The following is a 23,755-nucleotide window of genomic DNA, read 5'->3' on the forward strand; positions in this document are numbered from 1 at the left end:
TCCTCACCTTTTCCCGACTCCTCCATCTACCTCAGCTTAAAATTTCAAGACGAAATTTTCTTTAACAGGTGGGTAATGTAACGACCCTGGATTTTCCAACGTTTATTTATTAATAATTATTATTATTAATACGTGTGATTAAACGAATGTATGTTATTACATATACATGATGCCATGACTAAACGTACTTGACTTTAAATGCTCGAAACGTCTTTGTGACACACGAAACTTGCACGAATAACATTTTCAAGTATTATTTACATTCATGATTAATTTTATTAATCATTTTAATTAACTATGGTGATTAGTTAGTTACTTGGGATTTAAATGGATTAATTTGTTAATTAAGTGAACTTGGGCTTTATTAGTGAAATGGACTTATGACTTTGGGCTTACAAGCCAACCCTACATTTTAAGTGGACTAACTAGCCCAATATTACATGTAAGTGATACTTAGAGTTGTAACTAGTTGGTTATGTTACTTGGAATCTAGTTAGCAACTTATCCCCATGCATGGCCACCTAATAACCACACTTTTAAGGCTTTACATGTAATAATCTAGTAGACAATTGACTCCCCCTTGACCCCATTTTGGCTGTCGGCCTACTAGTGCACAAGGAGGGTTTTTGGTTTCATTTTTGTGTTACATCTTTCACTTGTTTTCTCTCATTCAAACACTCACAACTTACTACACTTTTCTCTCAAACTTTCCTTTCAACTTTTCTCTCAAGTGTGAGTTCCTTTCAAGCTTCTTTCTCCCTTCTTTTTCTTGCTAAAACCGTGACCTTTCACCATCAATCATCATCATCTTTTGTTACTTGTAGTTTGATTACTTGTTATTGTTAGTTTGTTACATGTAATTGTTAGTTGTTCTTTACTAGTTACAAGATCAAACTTACTAGTTTGATTCTTCATAATATCTTGTATTTATCAAGAACACAAGAACATAAACTTACTAGTTTATGATTCTACTTTTATTGTTTCAAAGATTGTAAGTTCATGTGTTGAAATCATACTTGTAGTTCTTGAAGTAAACTTAAAGTTTACTTTACTTAAAGATCAAACTTTGGTTGAATCTTTAAAAGTATGAACAACCACGAACCTTTTACTTGTTTACTTAGTTTATGTCTTCATTTTATGCACTTTAATTTTATGATTTTGGTTGTTGTTGGTCAAGTACTACAAGTTAGTCTTGATCTCATATCTCTTGGAACTAAAAGTTAACTTAAAAGTTCAAGAACATGTAAATAAGTTTTCTTTAAATATAACTTTGTATACTTATGCTTGATCTAGACTTTTGGGTCTTGGATCTTCAAGATCTAACTAAGAACTATGTTCTACATCTTAAGATCTTGATTAGTTAGTTTACTTTCAAGTTTGTAACTTGTTATTAGCTTTAAAGTTCATGTATGTGTTAGATCTAAGACTTTGATGTAACATTGGTTCATCAAAACACTTGCAACACTTAAGTGAGTTGTGCTTCATGTCTTAGACTTGCACTTGGGTTATGATGGTCAAAACTTGGTAAATATGATGTAAACACATCAAAGAGTTGTACACTTGAAGCTATATGCATCAAGGATGAGAACCATGATGAACATCAAGCACCAAGACCACCGGAACTCACTTTTAACTTCCTGCTTTCTGTTTACAGCCCTCTGTCCTACTGTTTCTGTAACATACCAGTAGACCTGGGCTACTGAGACCTTTATTTTCAAATATATCTTTTCGATTAGATAACTTTTCATATAGTACTCGACTTAATCCGAGTTACGGTTTAGGATTTATGGCCCTCCGATCATCACTATGTCCTTTTAACGTTGTGCAGAAATTTCTGACCTACTCGCACTTAGACCGTCGCCACGGTCAAACGAAGACGAGTTTGCTTCTGTAAATTTTACCACAACTAAAGGACTCATAGATGGAGCCATGGCCACTGGTCTCACCTTAATTCAGTCAGGGTAGAGGCTGTGGTGACTGACTGAAGTCAGCCTTTGTTGTAAACTACTTTCATAACCGAAACTTACTTTACGACTTTTGTTTGATGATGAATGATGATGACCTTTAAGACCTTATTTACATACTTTTAAACATATTCGGCCGATTTACTGACTTAGTACTATTTGACTTAGGTTGAGGACTTTCGGACCGATTACTTGCACACCTTTTCCGAACCGACTTTACGACTACTTTATCATTGTGAGTTATAGCATTCCCTTTTTACTTTAACTTATTTTGGGAACTGAGAATACATGCGGATTTTATGTTTTACATACTAGGCACGAGTACTTAAACTTATATATGTGTGGGTTATACAACGGCATAAACATTCCCTTTAGCTCGGTAACGTTTAATCATTGGTTTTTGAACCGTGAACGCGAATCTTAGATATGGATACATAGGGTTTGACATCCCCACTCGGGCTAGTCGCGCTAGTATTTAATGAGTGTTTAATACTTCGTAGATATACGCACTTGCCAAGTGTACTTTCAGGGGATATAAACGTTAAGTTAGTTACCAAGTGCCCACGGTTAACATATACTTTATCATACTATTTTGAAACGCTCTTTGTAGCACTGAAATCTCGTGGCCTACCTTACTTACTGTTATACTTAAACTATAGCTCACCAACCTTTGTGTTGACGTTTTAAAGCATGTTTTTCTCAGGTGCTTGAGGATTAGCTTTCGCTGTGTACTAGTCGTGCTGTAGACACCCGCTGCTTAGAGTTGTTATCGCATGAACTACTTTATTTTGCATTCAAATATTAGTACTTTTGAACTACGACTTGTAACGACCGTTGTGGTCACATACACTTATTATTTGCTTCTACTTAGTGAAGCATGTTTTTGGATTGTAAAACATTCAATGTTGGTTTAGACATCACTTTATTAATGAATGCAAACTCTTTTTGAAAACGCATATAGTACTTAACCTTGTAATGATCCTGTTGTTGATGGTCCGTACATGATGATTTAGTACGGGGCGTCACACAGAGACCCTCATGCGATCGCATGAAGTTTTGCCTTCGGGCTCATGCGATCTCATGAGCTAGGGTTTCGGGCCACACTTTGGGCTGCTACAGTACCGGGCCGAGTGTTTTTTTTTTTTTTTCTGTTTTCTGATTTAATATTAAATAAAATATAAATAACTTAAATAAAAATATAATTTTGAAAACTAAAATAAAAATACTTTTATAAAATTTTTTTAACAACTCTTAACAACTAAAATATAGATTTTGTTTTTCTTTTTATATTTTTGGTTTTTAATATTTAAAACGTATATTTCTTTTATACAAAGAACTTAATAAAAACTTTAATTTTTTTTTTAAATTTAGCGTTGCGCTTTCGGCATTTTAGCTGTCCCCGGCAGCGGCGCCAAAAATACTTGATGTTTGCGAGGTGTACTAGGAAATAGTATTATTTTTACAACGAAATACTATAAAATACGATACAATTTTACACAAGATATTTATTTATTTATAGAATTGATATACCTAAACCTTGCTACAACACTTATAGGCAGTGTACCTAATCGTACAGTAGTGTAGTTTTTAGTAAGTCCGTTCGTTCCACAGGGATCTTTTAAACAAGCTTAACGCTATATTTTTAACTTATATTTGTAAAAATACAAAAATATATATAAGCAATATTATTATTATAAAAGGGGGGTTTTTACCGTTTAATGACCGGTTTGTCGATTTTAAAACTTTAGTCGCAGTTAAAATCTAATGTAAATTATTAAATAAATAAAAGAATTAATTTAAAGCGTAAAGTAAATAACGATAATGAAATTGCGATAAATAAAGGTGCTATAAAATAAAATTGCGATAATTAAAGAGTACGATAATTAAAAGTGAAATTAAATACAATGACAAAAAGTGCGATAATTAAAAGTGCAATTAAATATGAAATATATAAATTATGCTTATTTAAACTTCCGTAATCATGATGTTTGACGTGTTAATTTTTAGTTTATTCCCATGGGTTAATTGTTCTTTGTCCTGGATTATTCAATATGTCCGTCTGGTTTTTGTCCATAACAGTCCATCAGTCATAAATATAACGTGCGAGTGTCCTCGTCAAATTATCCTTATATTCGAAGTCAAATATTCCAACTAATTGTGGACTTAAACTGTAACAAGGTCTTAATACTTTGTTTAATAATTACACCAGGATATCGACTGCGTGTAACCCAAGGTTTTAATACTTTGTTAACAATTAAGCCAAGTGTCCTTGTACATAATTTCACCCCTGTTTTAATAATTCCATAGACTATTAATCCATTCCCGTGTCCGGTTAAATGAACGATTATTCGTACATATAAATATCCCGCCCATCGTGTCCGATCGAGTGTATATGGTTATTTATAGGTACGTCCAATTGTAAATCTTTATATTAAATTAACAAACTATCATTTAATTAAACAAATATAAAGTCCATTAATAGCCCATAGTCTAATTTCCACAAGTGTCGTTCTTTTGTCCAAACCCCAATTATGGTACAAAGCCCAATTACCCAATTTTAGTATTTAGCCCAACATCACGATTACTTCGGCATTAAATAAGCATAATAATAACTTAGCTACGAGACATTAATTTAAAAATAACAATAACCAATACTTACAGTGATTAAAAATAGCGTAGCGTTACACGGACATAATTTTAACTTACACCCTTACAACATTCGCTAACATACCCTTATTATTAGAATTTAAAATTAAAATTAAAATTAAAATATAAATATATATATATATACACGTTTATAGATAGAGAGATGGATAAAAGATGGATATATGATCAACCAAAACTGCGAATTTATAGGCATGTGGCCTCTCACCTACTGCCATGCGATCGCATGGAAAATGTGCTTCCAGGCCAAGCGATCGCATGGCCACTTTTTCCAGCTCACAAGACTTTGTTTCTTTATATGCCGACGGTTTTTATAAATAAATATAATATATAAATAATTATAAGAATTATTTAAATATTATATTATATTTATGTGCATAGTTGACTTGTAATTTTTAGTCCGTTACGTCGAGCATTGAGAGTTAACTTTGGTCCCGGTTTCGGTTTTTCGAACGTCCTTGCGTACAATTTAATATCTTGTATTTTGCGTTTCGCATCTTGTACTCTTGTAATTTTGAGACGTTTCTTATCAATAATTGGAACCACTTTGATTGTATTTTGTACTTTTGAGCTTTTTGGTCGTTTGCGTCTTCAATTCGTCGAATCTGTCTTTTGTCTTCACCTTTTATTATTTAAACGAATATCACTTGTAAATAGAACAATTGCAACTAAAAGCTTGTCTTTCTTGAGGGATAATGCTATGAAATATATGTTCGTTTTTAGCATTATCAGTGCGAAAGGAAGAATTCTAGCCTGGGCCTACATTGAAGAATTCAACATGTTTGCAGTTAAGCGAGAGTTTGGCGTTGATTATTTCAAACATGGTCCCGAATTCAAGTCACTACCGTACTTTGAGCTAATGCAGATTGTCAGGTTAAGAATGCTGTATTGTAGAATGAATGATCGATCTTCGTTGCTGGTGAAGAAGATTCGAATTGCATTTAATTCGAAGAATTGGGAAGGTTTTAGGCCACAGTTTCCTAGGATCAGTTACAAAGTTAATCCTAGAACTGGTAAATCCCGAAGGATTGTAAAGTACAAGCTGGTAAAGACTATGAAGAAGGTACCATTGAGGAAATTGCCGCAAAATTGGAGTCAGAGGTTCAGATGGTGGTTTTACGATGATCTTTCTGAAGAAGCTGTGATTGTTTTGGATAAGATGAAAGAGGATGATATTGAATGCATTCGTGTGTTGGATCCGATTTGGTTAAGAAACTGTACCGAGGCTATATTTTCACGTTGTATTATAACCGTATGCTCTATCGACGAGAGAAAAACGTGCAGGCTGAACAGTATGTGAAAGTAGCTAAGTTGTGCTACTTGAACAACATGGTAATCGATCCGTACGAATGAATTGGATGACGACTGAAGACTTTTGATATAGAACTAGGTCTTAGGGGGAGTTTGTTGGTGCATAATCCCGAGTTCTATGATGTAATAAGTTCTATTTATATTATCGTTTACATTTCAGTCGTGTATAAACATTGTCATTGATGCTGTGTGTTTGAATTGATTAAGCAATGACGTAAAATGGTTCGAGCTGTTTGGTTGGCAGCTCAGACCATCGACCGATGGTAGAGACCATTGGTCAAGGGACTATCACCATCGGCCGTAGGTCAGAGACCACCGGCCGATGGTCGCTGTAACTTTATATAAATACGGGTGTTGGGTTACATTGTTAGTTTACACACCCTACATCCCCTAGCTGTCATATTTCGCTGTTACTATTGTCCCAGACCATACCCCAATCGAATACAATCATCTAGGCGTCAATTATATCAACATATTGTAGGTTAGATTGATCCCAAAGTGAAACTTGTATTCGATTCATCCTAGTTTATCGTTTTCTGCCCTTATTCTAGGTTTAACGTTTAATCTAAGGTCCTAGATCATCTACAATTTTTGCTTTGTTCTGGTCGATTAAGGCTTTTTCGGTGGTTGGAGAGTTCTTTAGACGATTTATTCCTTTCTCCTCCGCCGTTCTCGTGGAAGGAATGATTTAGGTTGTTGGATGCTCTCATTCCGACATAGACGCCTTGATTCCTTGACCCGTATTGTCTCTCTGTTCTGGCTGCGGAGTGATAGATGTGTAGCTTTTTCGTTTACTGTTGCCGGAGCTGCTGTTTCTTTGTTGGCGAGTGGTTCCACCGCCTTGTTGGAGTAGGACACCGGATGCTACAGCTGTTTGGTGGCTTTCTTCCACCTTCTCTTATTGCTCTGGTGTTGGTGGTTTTCGATGGTGACCACCCTGTTGTGGTGACCGCCGACATTGGTTGTGCGTGTCGACGCTTGAAATCTTCCTTCGTCAGCGGTTGGCTGCCCAACCACTCATTTGGTGGTGGCTTTCCACAGCTGATGTGGGCGGGAGGAGGTGGGGGCATCGGGGCGGGCGGTGTGTTTCTTACCGTAAGAAGGTTTGTACTTGGTGTCGTGGTTTTGATTCATATCATATCCTTTCTTGTGTCGCCTTCGGAATAGAACCAGGGAAAGATCTCCCAGTTGGAGATCTGGCTCTCGTTCCGGAGTGTAGGATCCGTTTTTGAGCAGTCATGATTTTTTAGTGTCGGTTCGTGCTGCTTTGTATCTGTTGTTGCTTTATGATTTTCAGTGGCTCTGCGAATCTCGGTGTTCTCCGATGTTTTGTTAGTTGTCGAGAATGGTTTGTTTGTTGTTGCGGTGGCGATCGACGTTCTCCGATAGTTGTCAACTGGTTTATTGATGTTTTTAGTGCTTTTGTTACTTGGGTTTCCATGGCGTGTTAGGCTTATTTTATTTTCCTAGTCGACTGTATTCTACCTTGTTGGTATGACATTTTGTTTAGGATTGTAGATTTGACGCTTATTTGGCTTTCGAATTTTCTTATGTAACGATTGTACTTTTTTTGAACAGCGGTACGGGATCACCAAGGGGAATTAACCACTCACGTGTTCATCTTCTACAGTTGCATAACCCGCCCCCAACTTCTGCTCAGAAGGAAACTCGGCCCAATGCGAGGCCTTGGGCGGTAAAACCCCTCCTCCACTGCCCCACAACGCGATGTGCGAAAGGCACCATTGAAAGAAAGTCAAGAGTAAATGGACAACCTTTATACTTGTTGATTTCTAGATCCATTTAATGTTGTCACATTTTTCCCATAAAAACCTCAAGATTCATTATACATTATAGTTTTCAACGAAAACCACATAAATATTCACATAAACGTAACATGTTACATATAATTTTTACTTAATGTTAATTTTATTGACAAATAAAAGCTAAAAATCACAAAGATATATTAAATTATACATTATTTGAAATATTTGATGCCCAGTGATCAAATATCCACAAGTGTATAAAAAAATATAGATTTGATTTTAAAAGTAACTTTGAGGTTTTTTTTTTTTTTAACATATAATGTATTGTTTTTTAATCTTAATCTAAATTTAAATTCACATATATATATATATATATATATATATATATATATATATATATATATATATATATATATATATATATATATATATCCTTTCATATGTAAAAATCTCTATTATTTAAAAGATCTCTTACTTTTATATACTTTTTCTGGTTCTCTATTATTTAAGGTTTAAACAGAATCCATACAAATTAACATAACTAAGATAATTTAAAAATTAAAAAAGTTAAATATTTTTCATATGTTAATATCCTCAATCACATGTAAATATTGATATGTAATATTATATATATATATATATATATATATATATATATATATATATATATATATATATATATATATATATATATATTTAATTAAGAGGAAAGTACTTTTTTGGGGGAAGTAATTTTTTTCGTGTTTTTTGAATTTTTTTCAGGCATCAAGATTACATGAAAATATGAAGATTTAAAAAAACACTTCGTGATGAATATTATTATTTTGTTGGGAAAACGCTCGGAGAAATAAATGATAACATTCAGTGCAATGAATGTTTTGCTTCTGAGTTTGTTTTTTAGGGTTTAAAAATTAGAATTTAGAAATTAGGGTTCAGAAATTAGGGGTTAAAAATTAGGGTTTAGCTATTAGGGTTTAGAAATTAGGGTTTTGGGTTTAGAAATTAGGATTTAAGGTTTAGAAATTAGGGTTTAGATTGAATTTTTAACACGAACGGTTTAGAGTTTATGGTTTATGGTTTAGAGCTTAGGGTTTTGGGTTTTGGGTGTAGGGACTAAACCCAAAACCCTAAGCCCTAAGCCTTAAACCCTAAACCCTAAACTCTAAATCGGACTACATCTTGAAAAAAAACTTCACATATGATGGAAAAAAAACGCTCGAAGAATAACATTAAGCATGCTGCATGTTATCAGTTTTTTCTTCGAGCATTTTTCGCCAAAATAATAACATTTATCACAAAGTATCTTTTTTAAATGTTCATATTTTCATGTGCTCTTAATGCTGGAAAAAAATTCGAAAAAACGAAAAAAAAAAAAAATTTACTTCCCCTTCTCCAAAATTTTTTTTCCCCTCTTGATTATGACCATATATATATATATATATATATATATATATATATATATATATATATATATACACACACACACACACACACATATATATATATATATACACACACACACACATATACACACACACACACACACACATATATATATATATATATATATATATATATATATATATATATATATATATATGTGTGTGTGTGTGTGTGTGTGTGTGTGTGTGTGTCAATCAAGGTAACTCTCAATTTGCTTAAGCTCGAAAATGATTACGATTTTTTAATTTTGCTCGCACTACAAGAAAAATGAGCTTTAGTGACGAAGGCTATTGGTCACTAATAACACTAAAATGGTCACTAAATCAAGTTAGTGATCAAAATATATTGTCACTTCTCGTCACTATAGATCCGTCACAAAATATTTTTAGACACCAAAATTAGGGGTGTTCATAATATCCGAATCCGAATCTGGAATCCGAATAATCCGAAAATCCGATCCGAAAATATCCGAAAAATCGAATATCCGGATTTTCGGATATCCGAAAATCGGATATCCGATTTTTCGGATTCGGATATCGGATGCCATTTTCCAGAATTTTTCGGATATTCGGATATCCGAAACTACATATAGATATTTTTAGTATATATTTTATGATATCCTTAATTACTAATATTGTATGCCAATTAGTCATCTGAGAAGCAAAAATAACTAGAAATGTGCCATGCATCTCAGCCTTATAATTATAATATTTGCTTTTGAACAGATTGATGAACGTAACTGACGAACGTATATATGTGTAACTATATAATATCAAGTGTAATATATGCATCAAATGACCCATACATCTCAGCTCACGAAATTAAACATGAGTATATTAACATCGAAATAGGAAGCCAAATACATCGGCTATGATTAAAAAACGTTTTCAGTCCAAGGCAATTAGATCTCAAATTAAATTTAAGGTTCGGATATTTGGATAATCCGATATCCGAATCCGAAATTTCGGATATCCGAAAATCGGATATCCGAAATTTCGGATTCGGATATCGGATGGGCAAATCCACTATCCGAATTTTCGGATATCCGAATTTTCGGATATCCGGTTTTGAACACCCCTAACCAAAATACCAAAATTGGTCACTATAGTGACCATTTGTTTGGTCACTAATATAGTTTAGTGACCAAAATTTAGTGACCACTTTTTTAATGGTAACTAAATAGCATTATTAGTGACCAAATATTGAGCCGTCACTAAAAGATCATCACAAATGAGCATTTTTCTTGTAGTGCCGAAAAAGTAACATCGTCAAATTCATCAACAATCGTTAGTCAAAAATACACGGTTAGTCCCTAAAGTTTTTTAAAAAATTGCACCAAAAGTCTTCCTCATCATTACCATCAACTTTACTCATCTTCGTCACCACCATCTTCATCATCAGCTTTTTTTTTTTTCATTTTTTTTATAACCAAATATGTTCTTGAGTTATATATGAACAAGATTATCAAATGAAATAGGTTTCAGCATCATCGTTAATCATTTTTTTGTGAAGAATCCGAACCAATAACAACATCAAACATCACGAATCTTTGAAGAACACTAGCAGCGAGTTCTAAAGAACTTGAAAATCAAACTTCACGTTTCAATTGTTTTCAGGTGTTGATTTTTGAAACAAAATGTTTAAAAACATCTTATGAATACTCGACAATTATCTTCTTAACATGAATCATCAAATCGTTGTCAAATTTGAACAATGAAAAATAATTTGACTTTTGTTGACCACAAAAATAAATTTAGATCTAAGAATCAGGGGTGTTTTTCAGTTGGATTTGAACAATGAAAAAAAATTTGACTTTTGTTGTTTCATGTTTATATATAGTTATTAATTGATGAGGTCGAAGCTTTAGGATTCATAAAAATTAGCGAACAAATAAAATACATTGGTGGAATATATTTTGTTTTTTGTGAATTGTTTTTATGAGATATTTTGAGGAAATGATGAAGATGGTGGTGATGAAGATGAGTGAAGTTGATGATGAATATGGTGGTGATGAAGATGAGTGAAGTTGATGGAGATGATGAAAAGGACGATCGGTTCAAAATTTTATGAAACTTCAAGGATCAACCGTGTATTTCTAACTAACGATCGTTAATAAATCTGACAATGATTACCCTAATTTCACACTTTTTCAAATCGTAGTCATTTTCTGTTTCAAATTAAAAATCGTAATTCTTTTCGGGTTTAAGCAAATTGAGGGTTACCTTTATTGTCAAACTAGGTAACTTAGGTTACCTTTCGGGCCATTTGTCCTTAAACAATTACTTTTATTAATTCTCGTTTAAGCATACGGATTTTTTTCTTTGCTCCCCTTCGGGCCTGAGTTTTTGAATCGTTTTACAAGCAGACTAATCTCGAGACAAAAACCTGTTTTACAAGCTGCTCAGAGTCGTGCATGGGGAACCTTCGTGGCCATAAGGGTTTATTAATGCTCCATGGATTTGAACTCCTAAACCTCCCTTTCTACATTAGTGGAAAAACCAAAATCTTTACTCGGCTACTACCTCATAGTTAAACATATGGATTATAGATATATATTTATATAGAGATAAATACGTTGCTTAAAAAATTGATCATTTTAGAGAACTGTATGGAAGAAGGATTGGCATCAATTCTAACTAACTAGTTGTAGAATGTGATTAATGATCTGTGTCTCGTTTCATTAATAGCTATTATTGTTTAATATATAAAGTAGAAGTAGATTTGGAAGAATGCCATTTTTGACCATATCATAAAGCTATGTCAATGTAACTTAGGATGATAGTTTGAATAACTGCATCCAACAACTTAATGATTATTTCAATCTCCCTCTAAGCAAAAAAATTCATATTACTTTTAGATTTAGATGTAGAAAACTAATGAAGACCATGACTACTTTCAAATTTAATTTCTGCCCATGTTTCGTCTTTTATACTACGTACAAGTTTTCTATAGCAAATTACTAAAGGCAAATATATATGAAAAAATGAAGCTTGAACGTGTATATGAATGTTTTTTATGGAGTTTATTTGATATCTAAATTATTTTCTTTGTATATTCTTTTTTTTAACAGCCAAAAAATGTATATAAATGAACGCTCCCTATCAAGGCGTAAAATCACGAGTTTATTTAAATCACGAGTTTATTTAAATAAAACAATTTAATGATATGTTTTAGATATTAACTGAATGTAAATACTAAAGTCATTTAGTTTAATGAACCGTGGAATCAAAGATTCCGATTAAGAAATTTGTCATTGTTTTTTTACAAACATATTCATATATTTAATTTGATCAGAATAAATGAACTACATTTATTTTTCCAACATTCTCTTTCAATTTTCATCACAATTACTATTTTCCTTTTTATAAAAGTTCACATTACAACATTTTATTGAGACATGTATTTCGCATACATATGTAATGTAATTAATCTGTAAAGAGAACTCATATTTGAATAATTATAATATAATAATTATAATTATAATTATAAAGTTTACTTTAAAAATGAATATTTATATTTTTAATAATAATTATTAGTAATAACAAATGTCTCTTGAAATTTTTTCAAAAATTAAAATACAATTATTATATGAATGTTGTACAATATGTTTCAAAATTTTTACATGTGTTGTTTATGGGGTGTTTTGTAAAAGATTGTACAATTTGTTTTAAAGTTTGTACATATGATAATAAATGTGTTTTATTATAAGGTTGTACATGCTGCTTCAAATATTGTACATATGATTATGAGAGTATTTTACCATAAAGTTTTACATAATGCTTCAAATATTGTACATATGGTCATGTGGTGTTTTATTATAAGGTTATACATAATGCTTCATATATTATACAATTAACATGTTAATATTTTTATTAAATACAATTAATTGTTTTAATGACATCATCATGAGGGGTTTAGATTTTTTCTATTTATTTTTGAATTTTTTTAAAAACTTAAATAATCCTTATTTATGACATTATTATTTTAGAGATTCATATGATACTATAGATAGATACGTCAATGTTATGATAATCGTTTCAAAAGACTCCTCGAATTAGATCTCTCTCTTTCAATTGGGACTTGTATGCCTGATTATATATAATTGATTGCGGTTATGGAGATTCATCATGTATAACTCTGAACAACCCTCTTTGAAATTAGTCAATTTGAATAACGAGTTAGATCACTCTTTGAACAATCCGCTTTGAAATTAGTTAAATTTACATAACGAGTTATATCACTCTCATATGCTATATGAGAGGGGGGGAAAGTTGCAATATGTCATGTCAAGAGTTGATGGTGAAACTTCTAATCTTCACATTTAAATAAGATTTAAGTTCTCTAATAGCAACTTGAAATGAAATAAACTCTTATTTAATTTGATTGATAATTATTTGTAATTAACATGTTTGGTCAATTATGGATTACTAGACAATGACATTTAGTGATTAACTCTTTCCACAAATACGATTAGACGAATATCAAGCTTCTGCAAGACACGCAACTAACCAAGCAAGATCGAATATAGAAGAAAGTTCCAAAAACGGGTTCGTAAATACAACGAAAGTTATAAAAAGGATTTAGTTGAAACTTTACAGAACCTAATTAAAGTGGGTCATTAAGTCATTTAGATAATTAATTAAAACATGTCAACTCGACTAATTATTAGAGCCACGGTTGCCGTAAACTTCATGCTATGACAAATTAAGGAACCAGAAATACTAGTAGGTGGAGCAAACTCGGTAGCCTTTTTCTTTTATTGATATCCAAAATTTTGGAAAAATATACTTTGATACTAATTTCATGAGCGGAATGGAATGGTATCAAGTCTACTACTCAACGAGATCGCACCGCGAGTTGGGGATAAGTTTTTTTGGATAAGCGAGTAAACTCTCCTATTAACGAGCACATTGGCTCCCCATAGAAGGTAAAACCTCGGGAAATCAAGCCCCCGAGCGCGAGACCTGGTACAGGGTGAATTGCGCATTATGCGCACCTTCTAGTCACACTCCCTTTTTGAACAATTTGACATAACCAGAAATTGAACTCGAATGGTTAAATAAGTTAGTTAACTATGTATCTCATCTTGTTAGAAAGCAGAAAAAAATTAAGAGTTTTTGGTTATAAAGGGTTGATAATATAATTAATAATCCATAAAGCCATACCAGCCTATAATCGGATGTTAATTCGATAATGTGGTGGACATTTTTGAATCACTCAACGCTGTGACTTTAATCTTCGAACTTGACAAAAGTCCTCATCCATTACCGTTACGCATTATTGAAAAATAATAAAAATAAAAAAATAAAAGGAGGTTACATACACTGGCGGATCCAGAAACATTTTTCACCGGAGACGAAAATTTGCTAAAACATTTAGATTAGATAAATTGTACTCTATATAAAACAACGTCAAGTCAAATCGTAAAATAATTGTAATAATCAACATGTCAACATGAAAGATTAAAACAAAGAAATAAAAACCGAAAAGGTGAATGAGAAAATTAAAAAAAAAAAAAAAAAGTAGGTTTTGTGAAAGAAAAGAATATATAAATATTTGAAGTTGAAAGATAGGAGCAGTGGCGGAACGTGAAGATTTTGATTAGGAGGACCAGCAAACGTTAAACATACAAAATAAGCATCGTATTCATAAGATGAAAATTATTACAAAATACACATTGTATTCATAAGATGAAAATAATTACAAGTTGGCTCGACGGCCTTTAAGCATTTTAAAATCATCATTAACGGATTCTGAGTTAAACTTTTCGGCAATTTCTCGTTCAATGTAAACCACCAAACTATCCACTAGAAACTCGTCTGACATCTTGTTGCGAAGTCGAGTCTTGCAAATTTTCATTCCGGAAAATGCTCTCTCAGTTGTAGCAGTTGAAACGTAAAGTGTTAAGATTAGTCGAATCGACCTATCAAGCAAACTATAGTTCTCACACTTCTTAGTTTCCACAAGAACCCTACATAATTCTACAAGAGTCGATGCACCACTTAGCTTCGGGTTCTTTGACATCTCAATATTGAATAGCTCTAACTCTAACTTCAATCTAGTCCTCTCTTGCTCTGTAAAATCAGCAGGATAATATTTCTCAACAAGAGAGCAAAGATGATCAACATTCAACCCTTTAGAATTATTATTAATTTTTTTTTTTGGAACTAAAGTAGAACTAAAAGTTAATAACTCCATAGCTTGGTCATTAAATCTATTGTCTAATTCTAACAATTGTTTATCAAGCGTACTAATAAAGACATCAACCCGATAATAATGTTCAAAAGCAACATGATTATCTTATCGACAAGGCCGATATCGACTAGACCTATATAAAGCATTCAAATCGGGAATATCGACTTCGTGTTTCTCACAGAATAATTTTACCCGTGCAAGTAAAGAATCTCATCCATTATTTCTTAATTCGTTAAGGTTTTCCTTTGTTGCTGACACTAGATCCATGGCATTAATAATATCTTAGGACTAAAAAAATAACCAAGCAGGTTTCGAACATGTAACGTTGGTGTTAAAAGAACTACTAACCAACTAAACTATACCATTTATTGTGTTTATCTTCTTATATTTCTTATATGTCCTTATATGCTAGCACCGCTTTTAATAAAAATATATAAAAAAATCAAAAAAAAAATTCCGCTCACCGGAGGCGGGTGACCCCAATTGCCCCTTACTGGATCCGCCCATAGTAACATATGTTCTTTAACCAATTAAAAAGTATAGTTAACCCCAAGAATTGAACTTCCACAAACAAACCCCTGCATCGGTGCATTTATTTTATTTGATTGATTTTAAAAGAATGAAAGTAAACTAAAAAAATAACTTAGGGTTTTCAACTTCTTCGCAAATAATTATTACGGTATTAAAATGTGTAACACGACATAAAACTTAGACTAAATGACAACCCCCTATCAATGTTTGAGTAAACGAGTGGGGAAATGGGGGCTGAAATAATTTCACTTAGATAGCATAAATTGTGGTTCAGTAGTAGGTATAATCGCACATTATTGCGGGAAATTGTATGCGACAATACATGATTCGCTATACAAATTACTTGCTTAATGAAATAAAAGTACAAATTTGTTAATAAAATATGCAATTTTTATTGTGACAGCCCTTAAAACTGTCATTAAGAATTAATTTTATGCATATAGTGGTTGACATTATTATCAAAAAATGAGTGATTATTTATGATGTATAAACGATTTATGCATGCAGAATTTTTTTAAAAACAACCCTAGAAAAGTTCATAAAATATTTAACAAAATTCTAATTTACAATATTATACATCTTCTAAGAACAAGTGAAATTGCTGCTTTTCTATTGGGCCACGTCTCCTAGAGGTGGTCAGTATTTGGTTTGAAACCGTGGAACCCGAAAACCAAACCGGAAAAAAATCAAACCGAATTTGAAATACGGTTTTCAGATCGAGTCAAACCGAAACCGAATTTGAATTCGGTTTTCGGTTCGGTTTTTGGTTTTGAAAATTCTGAATTCGGTTTAACCAAAAACCGAATTCAAAACCGAATTCAATGTTTTTATATATTTAATTTGTATATTTATATTTTAATGTCATTATAATTTGTGATCCAATCAATAAAATATATTCTCACCCATATGACGATTTGGTAACTCACAATATAATTATGTTACTCAAATTATTATGTTCTTCTTCTTAATTACAGAAGCGGTAAACGTCATAATTAAGCTGTAAATATTAATAAATCATCGAATTCTTTATAATTTAATAGTACGTCAATGTTTTAGGATATAAATAACTAAGACATCAGTAACGCCACAATTAAACTACCATCGTTCTCAGTTTTTTCATAATGTTCGGTTTTAACCGAACCGAATCCGAATTTGAATTCGGTTTTCGGTTCGGTTCGGTTTTAACTTTGAATTCGGTTTTCGGTTTTGCCCAAAAAAAATTCAAAACCGAATACACCGAACCGAATAAACCGAACAAACTGAACCAAACCGATGAACACCCCTAACGTCTTCCCCTCTCCTCACAACAATTACTGCTCACCTTTTCCTTGGTTCTCAGCCACACAAATTTTTTTCTTTTATCTTTACCACTCCTTTACTCAAACACATCTCCTCCCATACCCTCCACGCCTTCTTTTGTCTCCTCTGTCTGATATCTTCCTCAACCTTTCTTTCTTCATTTTTTTTAATAAATACCGGTCCCAAAACAAAAAACCCTAGACCCTTCTTCATCTGATTTTTGGGTTCTTTAGTTGTTGTTTCTGCTATAGACGACACTGCTATCACAAAAACATCGTCAAAAGGTAAGCAATTCTTTCGATTTTAAAAAATCGATGTTAGAAAAAATGGGACGATGCTGTGGTGTGATATTTGCCAGGAAATCCATTGATTTGCAACTAGGGTTTTTTAAGTTTTTTGTGATTATTAATATACCAAAGCCGATTTATTGTTAATATACGGAGTAATAGTTTGATTTTACCCATTTTCCCTTTTTAAGTCAGGGTTTCTAATAAAATAATTTTGGTTTCTATCGACTGATTCACTTTATTTTTTATCCAGTATTGATGATGTTTCTGATAGCACTGCAGTTGCTGTTCGATGTCACTGTTCTACCAGATATGGTCTTCGTTGCCCACTATCGCCACTGTTCCATTCGATTTTCTGCTGTAAGTGTTTTTAATTTTGAGGTGTTTACATTTATTCGTCGGATTTGGTTGTGATTCTTATGAGATGAGGTCAGTTTTCTTATAAAATCCCATGTATAATAATATAGTCATGTGACTGTTTTCAAACTAAATTTTAGCCATCTTTAAGGCTCAAGTACTCTTTCGTTTGCAATAATATAGTTATGTTACAATTATATTACTCTACACTACTCCCTCCGTCCCAATTTAATAGTCCACAGACAAAAGGGCACACAGTTTTAGGAAATCTCACTAACTTCATTTATCCACCAATGAAATATTTTCTCTCTCCCGATCCACCAATCAAATATCCTCTTTCCTTTTTATTTATGGAAGTGGACTATTAATTTGGGACATCCTAAAATGGAAAAACAGGACTATCTAATTGGGACGGAGGTAGTATAAGTTATCGATAATCTCCATTAGGCTATAGTTGGTTTTATTTAAGAATTTACCTTTGGACATTGACAGGCCATGAGTACCGAATTCTTAGACGAAGCAACGATGTTTATTGTGTAATACAACTACAACAATTATGGGTAAATGAGATTTTTCATTGTTTTAGTGATTGTCAAATTGTGTTCAACTTTTAAAATAAGGTGTGCTTTATAGCTATAGTTATCTTGACGTTCAGACAATTGATCGAGCTCACTAAGAATGCCTCTAAACCAGTGGTCAAGAATGCTTACAAGAACTTCCATTGGTCAGAATTCTATTTAACTCATTAGGTTTTATTGCATTCCCATAAAGTAGATAATAATATTGTTTTGCATATATTACTTTTGAATGTGCATTACATTACACGACAGGAAGTGTACACAAAACAACATTAGACGTTATAATTTATCACTTCATAGGCTTATCACGAACAGCGAGTCAACAGACTCTGAAAGTATTGTAACATCCTGCATTTTTCCGTTAAATTATTTTAACGCCCGTCTTTTTATTTTGATAATATCTTTCGCTATCTAAATTCGTGTCCTCCGTTAGCTAACGTTCTTAATATTTTCGTTATTTAATTTTAACATCTCTCGTTTAATCTAGCGTATTTAAAATATTCGTTCGATTAATTCACGCACCCGCTTCCAAACTTGAGGGACTAACTTTGCCATGTGGTCAAAGATGTAACTAGTGGAACTAGTTTTCACCCACCACCACCACTCATTCATTTTTCACCTCCCCATTTCTCTACTACTTCCATCTTCTTTTCTCTCAAACACCCAATTCATTCAATCATCATCTAATTCGGATCTAGGAAGCAAACATCAAAACAAATTGTACTTTTGGAATCCTTGCATCTTCTCTACAACTTGATACTAATTTCATCTAGTTTGGGTAACTTTCTAAAAACTCTAGATTTCATGTTCTTGATGTTCTTGACTTAAAAGTGTGTTAATTAGTGTCTATAGCTCAAGTCTAACATGAATATGTGTTTGGTTTGTTCGATTTTGTTGTTTTGAGTAAGTAGCTTGAATATGAAAAATGGGTTAGTTAACTCTTTGATTTTGAATGATGAAATGTGTTTAGATGTTAATGTTTATGTGTTCAAAGTGTTAGTTACTTCATTAGCTTCGTTTTGGTATGTTGGATGACATGAAAACCTTACACAAACATGATTATTGATTTTGTGATTCTTGGTTAGGGTTTGATAGATTTTAAAACGAACATTTGATGCATGGAATGCTATGAGATGTTATTTGTAAGTGTTTAGTTGTATTGTATGTTTAATTACATTCGAAACGGAATATCGTATGTGTAGATTGGATTTCCGAATCATGAAATGCATTTTTTGAACTTGAAACTTTGATAATGAACTTTTAATAATCATTCGGCGATAATTCGGTTATTGTTGTGATGCCCCGTACAAAACCATCGTGTACGAATCATCAACAACAGGATCATTACAAGGTTAAGTACTATATGCTGTAATAAAAGAAGTTGCATTCACGATAAAAAGGTGACGTCATAACCGACATCAAATGTTTTACACCAACAGTATGCTTCTACGAATAGCAAGCATGAATAAATGTATGTGACCCTTAGGTCGTTACAAAACATAGTTTCAAATGTATTAAAGTTTGAATGCAGGATAAACAGTTCATGCGGTGATAACACTAGAGCAGCGGGTGTCTACGGCAAGTGATGTTATGCGAGGTGTAAATAAAATAGCTTTTAAATTTTACAAGGAAATACTATTAAATGCTATACAATTTTACACAAGATATTTATTTATTTATAGAATGGATATACTTAAACCTTGCTACAACACTTATAGGCAGTGTACCTAATCGTACAGTAGTGTAGTTTTTAGTAAGTCCGGTTCGTTTCACAGGGAAAAAAAATCTTTAAACAAAGCTTAACGCTATATTAGTTTAATTTATAAAAATACAAATATATATATATAAGTAATATTATTATTATAAAGGGGGGTTTTTACCGTTTAATGACCGGTTTGTCGATTTTTAAAACTTTAGTCGCAGTTAAAACAAAATGTAAAATATTAAATAAATAAAAGACTTAATTTAAAGCGTAAAATAAATAACGATAATGAAATTTCGATAAATAAAAGTGCGATAATTAAAAAGTACGATAATTAAAAGTGCAATTAAATACAATAACAATAAAATAAAGTGCGATAATTAGAAGTGCAATTAAATATAAAATAAAGGAAATTAAATATGAAATAAAAGAATTATGCTTATTTAAACTTCCGTAATCATGATGTTTGACGTGTTGATTTTAGTTTTATGCCCATGGGTTAATTGTCCTTTGTCCTGGATTATTTAATATGTCCGTCTGGTTTTTGTCCATAACAGTCCATCAGTCATAAATATAAAGTGCGAGTGTCCTCGTCAAATTATCCTTATACCCGAAGTTAAATATTCCAACTAATTGGGGACTTAAACTTTAACAAGATTTTAATACTTTGTTTAATAATTACACCAGGTTATCGACTGCGTGTAACCCAAGGTTTTAATACTTTGTTAACAATTATGCCAAGTGTCCTTGTACATAATTTCACCCCTGTTTTAATAATTCTAGTGACTATTAATCTATTCTCGTGTCCGGTTAAATGAACGATTATTCGTACATATAAATATCCCGCTCATCGTGTCCGATTGAGTGTATATGGTTATTTATAGGGACGTCCAATTGTAAATCTTTATATTAAAATTAACAAATTATCATTTAGTTAAATAAATATAAAGCCCATTAATAGCTCATAGTCTAATTTCCACAAGTGTCGTTCTTTTGTCCAAACCCTAATTATGGTACAAAGCCCAATTACCCAATTTTAGTAATTAGCCCAACATCATGATTACTTCGTTTTAAATAAGCATAATAATAACTTAGCTACGAGACATTAAATTAAAAAGGTTGAACATAACTTACAATGATTAAAAATAGCGTAGCGTTACACGGACAGAATTTCGACTTACACCCTTACAACATTCGCTAACATACCCTTATTATTAGGATTAAAATTAAAATTAAAAGTAAAATTAAAATATAAATATAAATATTTACGTATAGATATAGAGAGGATGGATATATTGATATTAAAAATGATCAAACTGCGTTGCCTTTTATAGGGATTTGAGTCCAGGGAATCTCCGCGACTCGCGGCACTTTTCCTCTTCAAACTCCGCGAGTCGCGGAGTTTGATTTTACAGCTCACTCCATTTTGGCTCCTTTCTTGCCGACGGATTTTTATATAAATATAATATATATATATATATAATTTATATAATTAATTATATATTATATTATATTTATATACATAGTTAACTTGTAATTTTTAGTCCGTTGCGTCGAGCGTTGAGAGTTGACTCTGGTCCCGGTTCCGGATTTTCGAACGTCCTTGCGTACAATTTAATATCTTGTACTTTGCGTTTTGAATCTTGTACTCTTGTAATTTTGAGACGTTTCTTATCAATAATTGGAACCTCTTTGATTGTATTTTGTACTTTTGAGCTTTTTGGTCGTTTGCGTCTTCAATTCGTCGAATCTGTCTTTTGTCTTCACCTTTTATTATTTAAACGAATATCACTTGTAAATAGGACAATTGCAACTAAAAGCTTGTCTTTCTTGAGGAATAATGCTATGAAATATATGTTCGTTTTTAGCATTATCAAATATTCCCACACTTGAGCGTTACTTGTCCTCAAGCAATATAGTCTTGAAATACTAGAATCACTTCTTTATTCTTCACACTTTGTACATCAGTGATTTCTTTATAGCGGTATAAATAATGGTAGTAACGATGTGGTTTACAGTCTCACATGACTATAAAAATTTAGATCCATTAAGAAATTGGATCTTTATGAAAACATTTGATCTTTTGAAAATTAAATCTAGCTTTTACCCTAGATAAGTTTTCCGAAATAACCCTTCACCGGTGTTTGCAAATTCTTTTTTGTGGGTTTGGTGGGTTTTAGATTTGAAAATTTTAGCTCAAAACTTATGGTTTTGTGTCACCCACTTGCTAACCTTGTATTAGGAAAGCAACACGTCCAGTATACTTGCTCCGTATATTACCTTTCGGTAAACTACCGTCCGGTTGTAAAGGAAAGCGTTGAACAAGCAACTGTTAAGGCAATGTGAAATGTCCCGTTCTTATTGATTAAAAACGTTCCATATTAATTGATTTCGTTGCGAGGTTTTGACCTCTATATGAGACGTTTTTCAAAGACTGCATTCATTTTAAAACAAACCATAACCTTTATTTCATAAATAAAGGTTTAAAAAGCTTTACGTAGATTATCAAATAATGATAATCTAAAATATCTTGTTTACACACGACCATTACATAATGGTTTACAATACAAATATGTTACAACAAAATAAGTTTCTTGAATGCAGTTTTTACACAATATCATACAAGCATGGACTCCAAATCTCGTCCTTATTTAAGTATGCGACAGCGGAAGCTCTTAATAATCACCTGAGAATAAACGTGCTTAAAACGTCAACAAAAATGTTGGTGAGTTATAGGTTTAACCTATATATATCAAATCATAATAATAGACCACAAGATTTCATATTTCAATACACATCCCATACATAGAGATAAAAATCATTCATATGGTGAACACCTGGTAACCGACATTAACAAGATGCATATATAAGAATATCCCCATCATTCCGGGACACCCTTCGGATATGATATAAATTTCGAAGTACTAAAGCATCCGGTACTTTGGATGGGGTTTGTTAGGCCCAATAGATCTATCTTTAGGATTCGCGTCAATTAGGGTGTCTGTTCCCTAATTCTTAGATTACTAGACTTAATAAAAAGGGGTATATTCGATTTCAATAATTCAACCATAGAATGTAGTTTCACGTACTTGTGTCTATTTTGTAAATCATTTATAAAACCTGCATGTATTCTCATCCCAAAAATATTAGATTTTAAAAGTGGGACTATAACTCACTTTCACAGATTTTTACTTCGTCGGGAAGTAAGACTTGGCCACTGGTTGATTCACAAACCTATAACAATATATACATATATATCAAAGTATGTTCAAAATATATTTACAACACTTTTAATATATTTTGATGTTTTAAGTTTATTAAGTCAGCTGTCCTCGTTAGTAACCTACAACTAGTTGTCCACAGTTAGATGTACAGAAATAAATCAATAAATATTATCTTGAATCAATCCACGACCCAGTGTATACGTATCTCAGTATTGATCACAACTCAAACTATATATATTTTGGAATCAACCTCAACCCTGTATAGCTAACTCCAACATTCACATATAGAGTGTCTATGGTTGTTCCGAAATATATATAGATGTGTCGACATGATAGTTCGAAACATTGTATACGTGTCTATGGTATCTCAAGATTACATAATATACAATACAAGTTGATTAAGTTATGGTTGGAATAGATTTGTTACCAATTTTCAC

The 23,755-nt window shown here is 32.2% G+C and overlaps 1 protein-coding gene across 1 annotated transcript; it reads right to left on the bottom strand.

Annotated features, from left to right (window-relative positions):
• Positions 1-14,845: 14,845 nt before the first annotated feature.
• LOC139853627 (uncharacterized) lies at positions 14,846-17,331 on the bottom strand. Its single transcript, XM_071843006.1, has 2 exons — positions 17,273-17,331; positions 14,846-15,395 (listed from the first exon to the last, which is right to left on the bottom strand). The coding sequence occupies exons 1-2, from the start codon at positions 17,329-17,331 to the stop codon at positions 14,846-14,848; spliced, it is 609 nt and encodes a 202-aa protein (XP_071699107.1).
• Between the last annotated feature and the right edge of the window lie 6,424 nt (positions 17,332-23,755).

This window comes from Rutidosis leptorrhynchoides, chromosome 6, assembly GCF_046630445.1.
Source record: "Rutidosis leptorrhynchoides isolate AG116_Rl617_1_P2 chromosome 6, CSIRO_AGI_Rlap_v1, whole genome shotgun sequence".
Lineage (NCBI taxonomy): Eukaryota > Viridiplantae > Streptophyta > Magnoliopsida > Asterales > Asteraceae > Rutidosis > Rutidosis leptorrhynchoides.

Bases quoted from the DNA above. Each gene is read 5' to 3' on its own strand.
- LOC139853627 (XM_071843006.1), bottom strand. From the start codon at position 17,331: ATGAAGAAAGAAAGGTTGAGGAAGATATCAGACAGAGGAGACAAAAGA. The intron at 15,396-17,272 runs GTATGGGAGGAG...TGTCTTTATTAG, and splicing joins GACAAAAGAAGGCGTGGAGG to TACGCTTGATAAACAATTGT.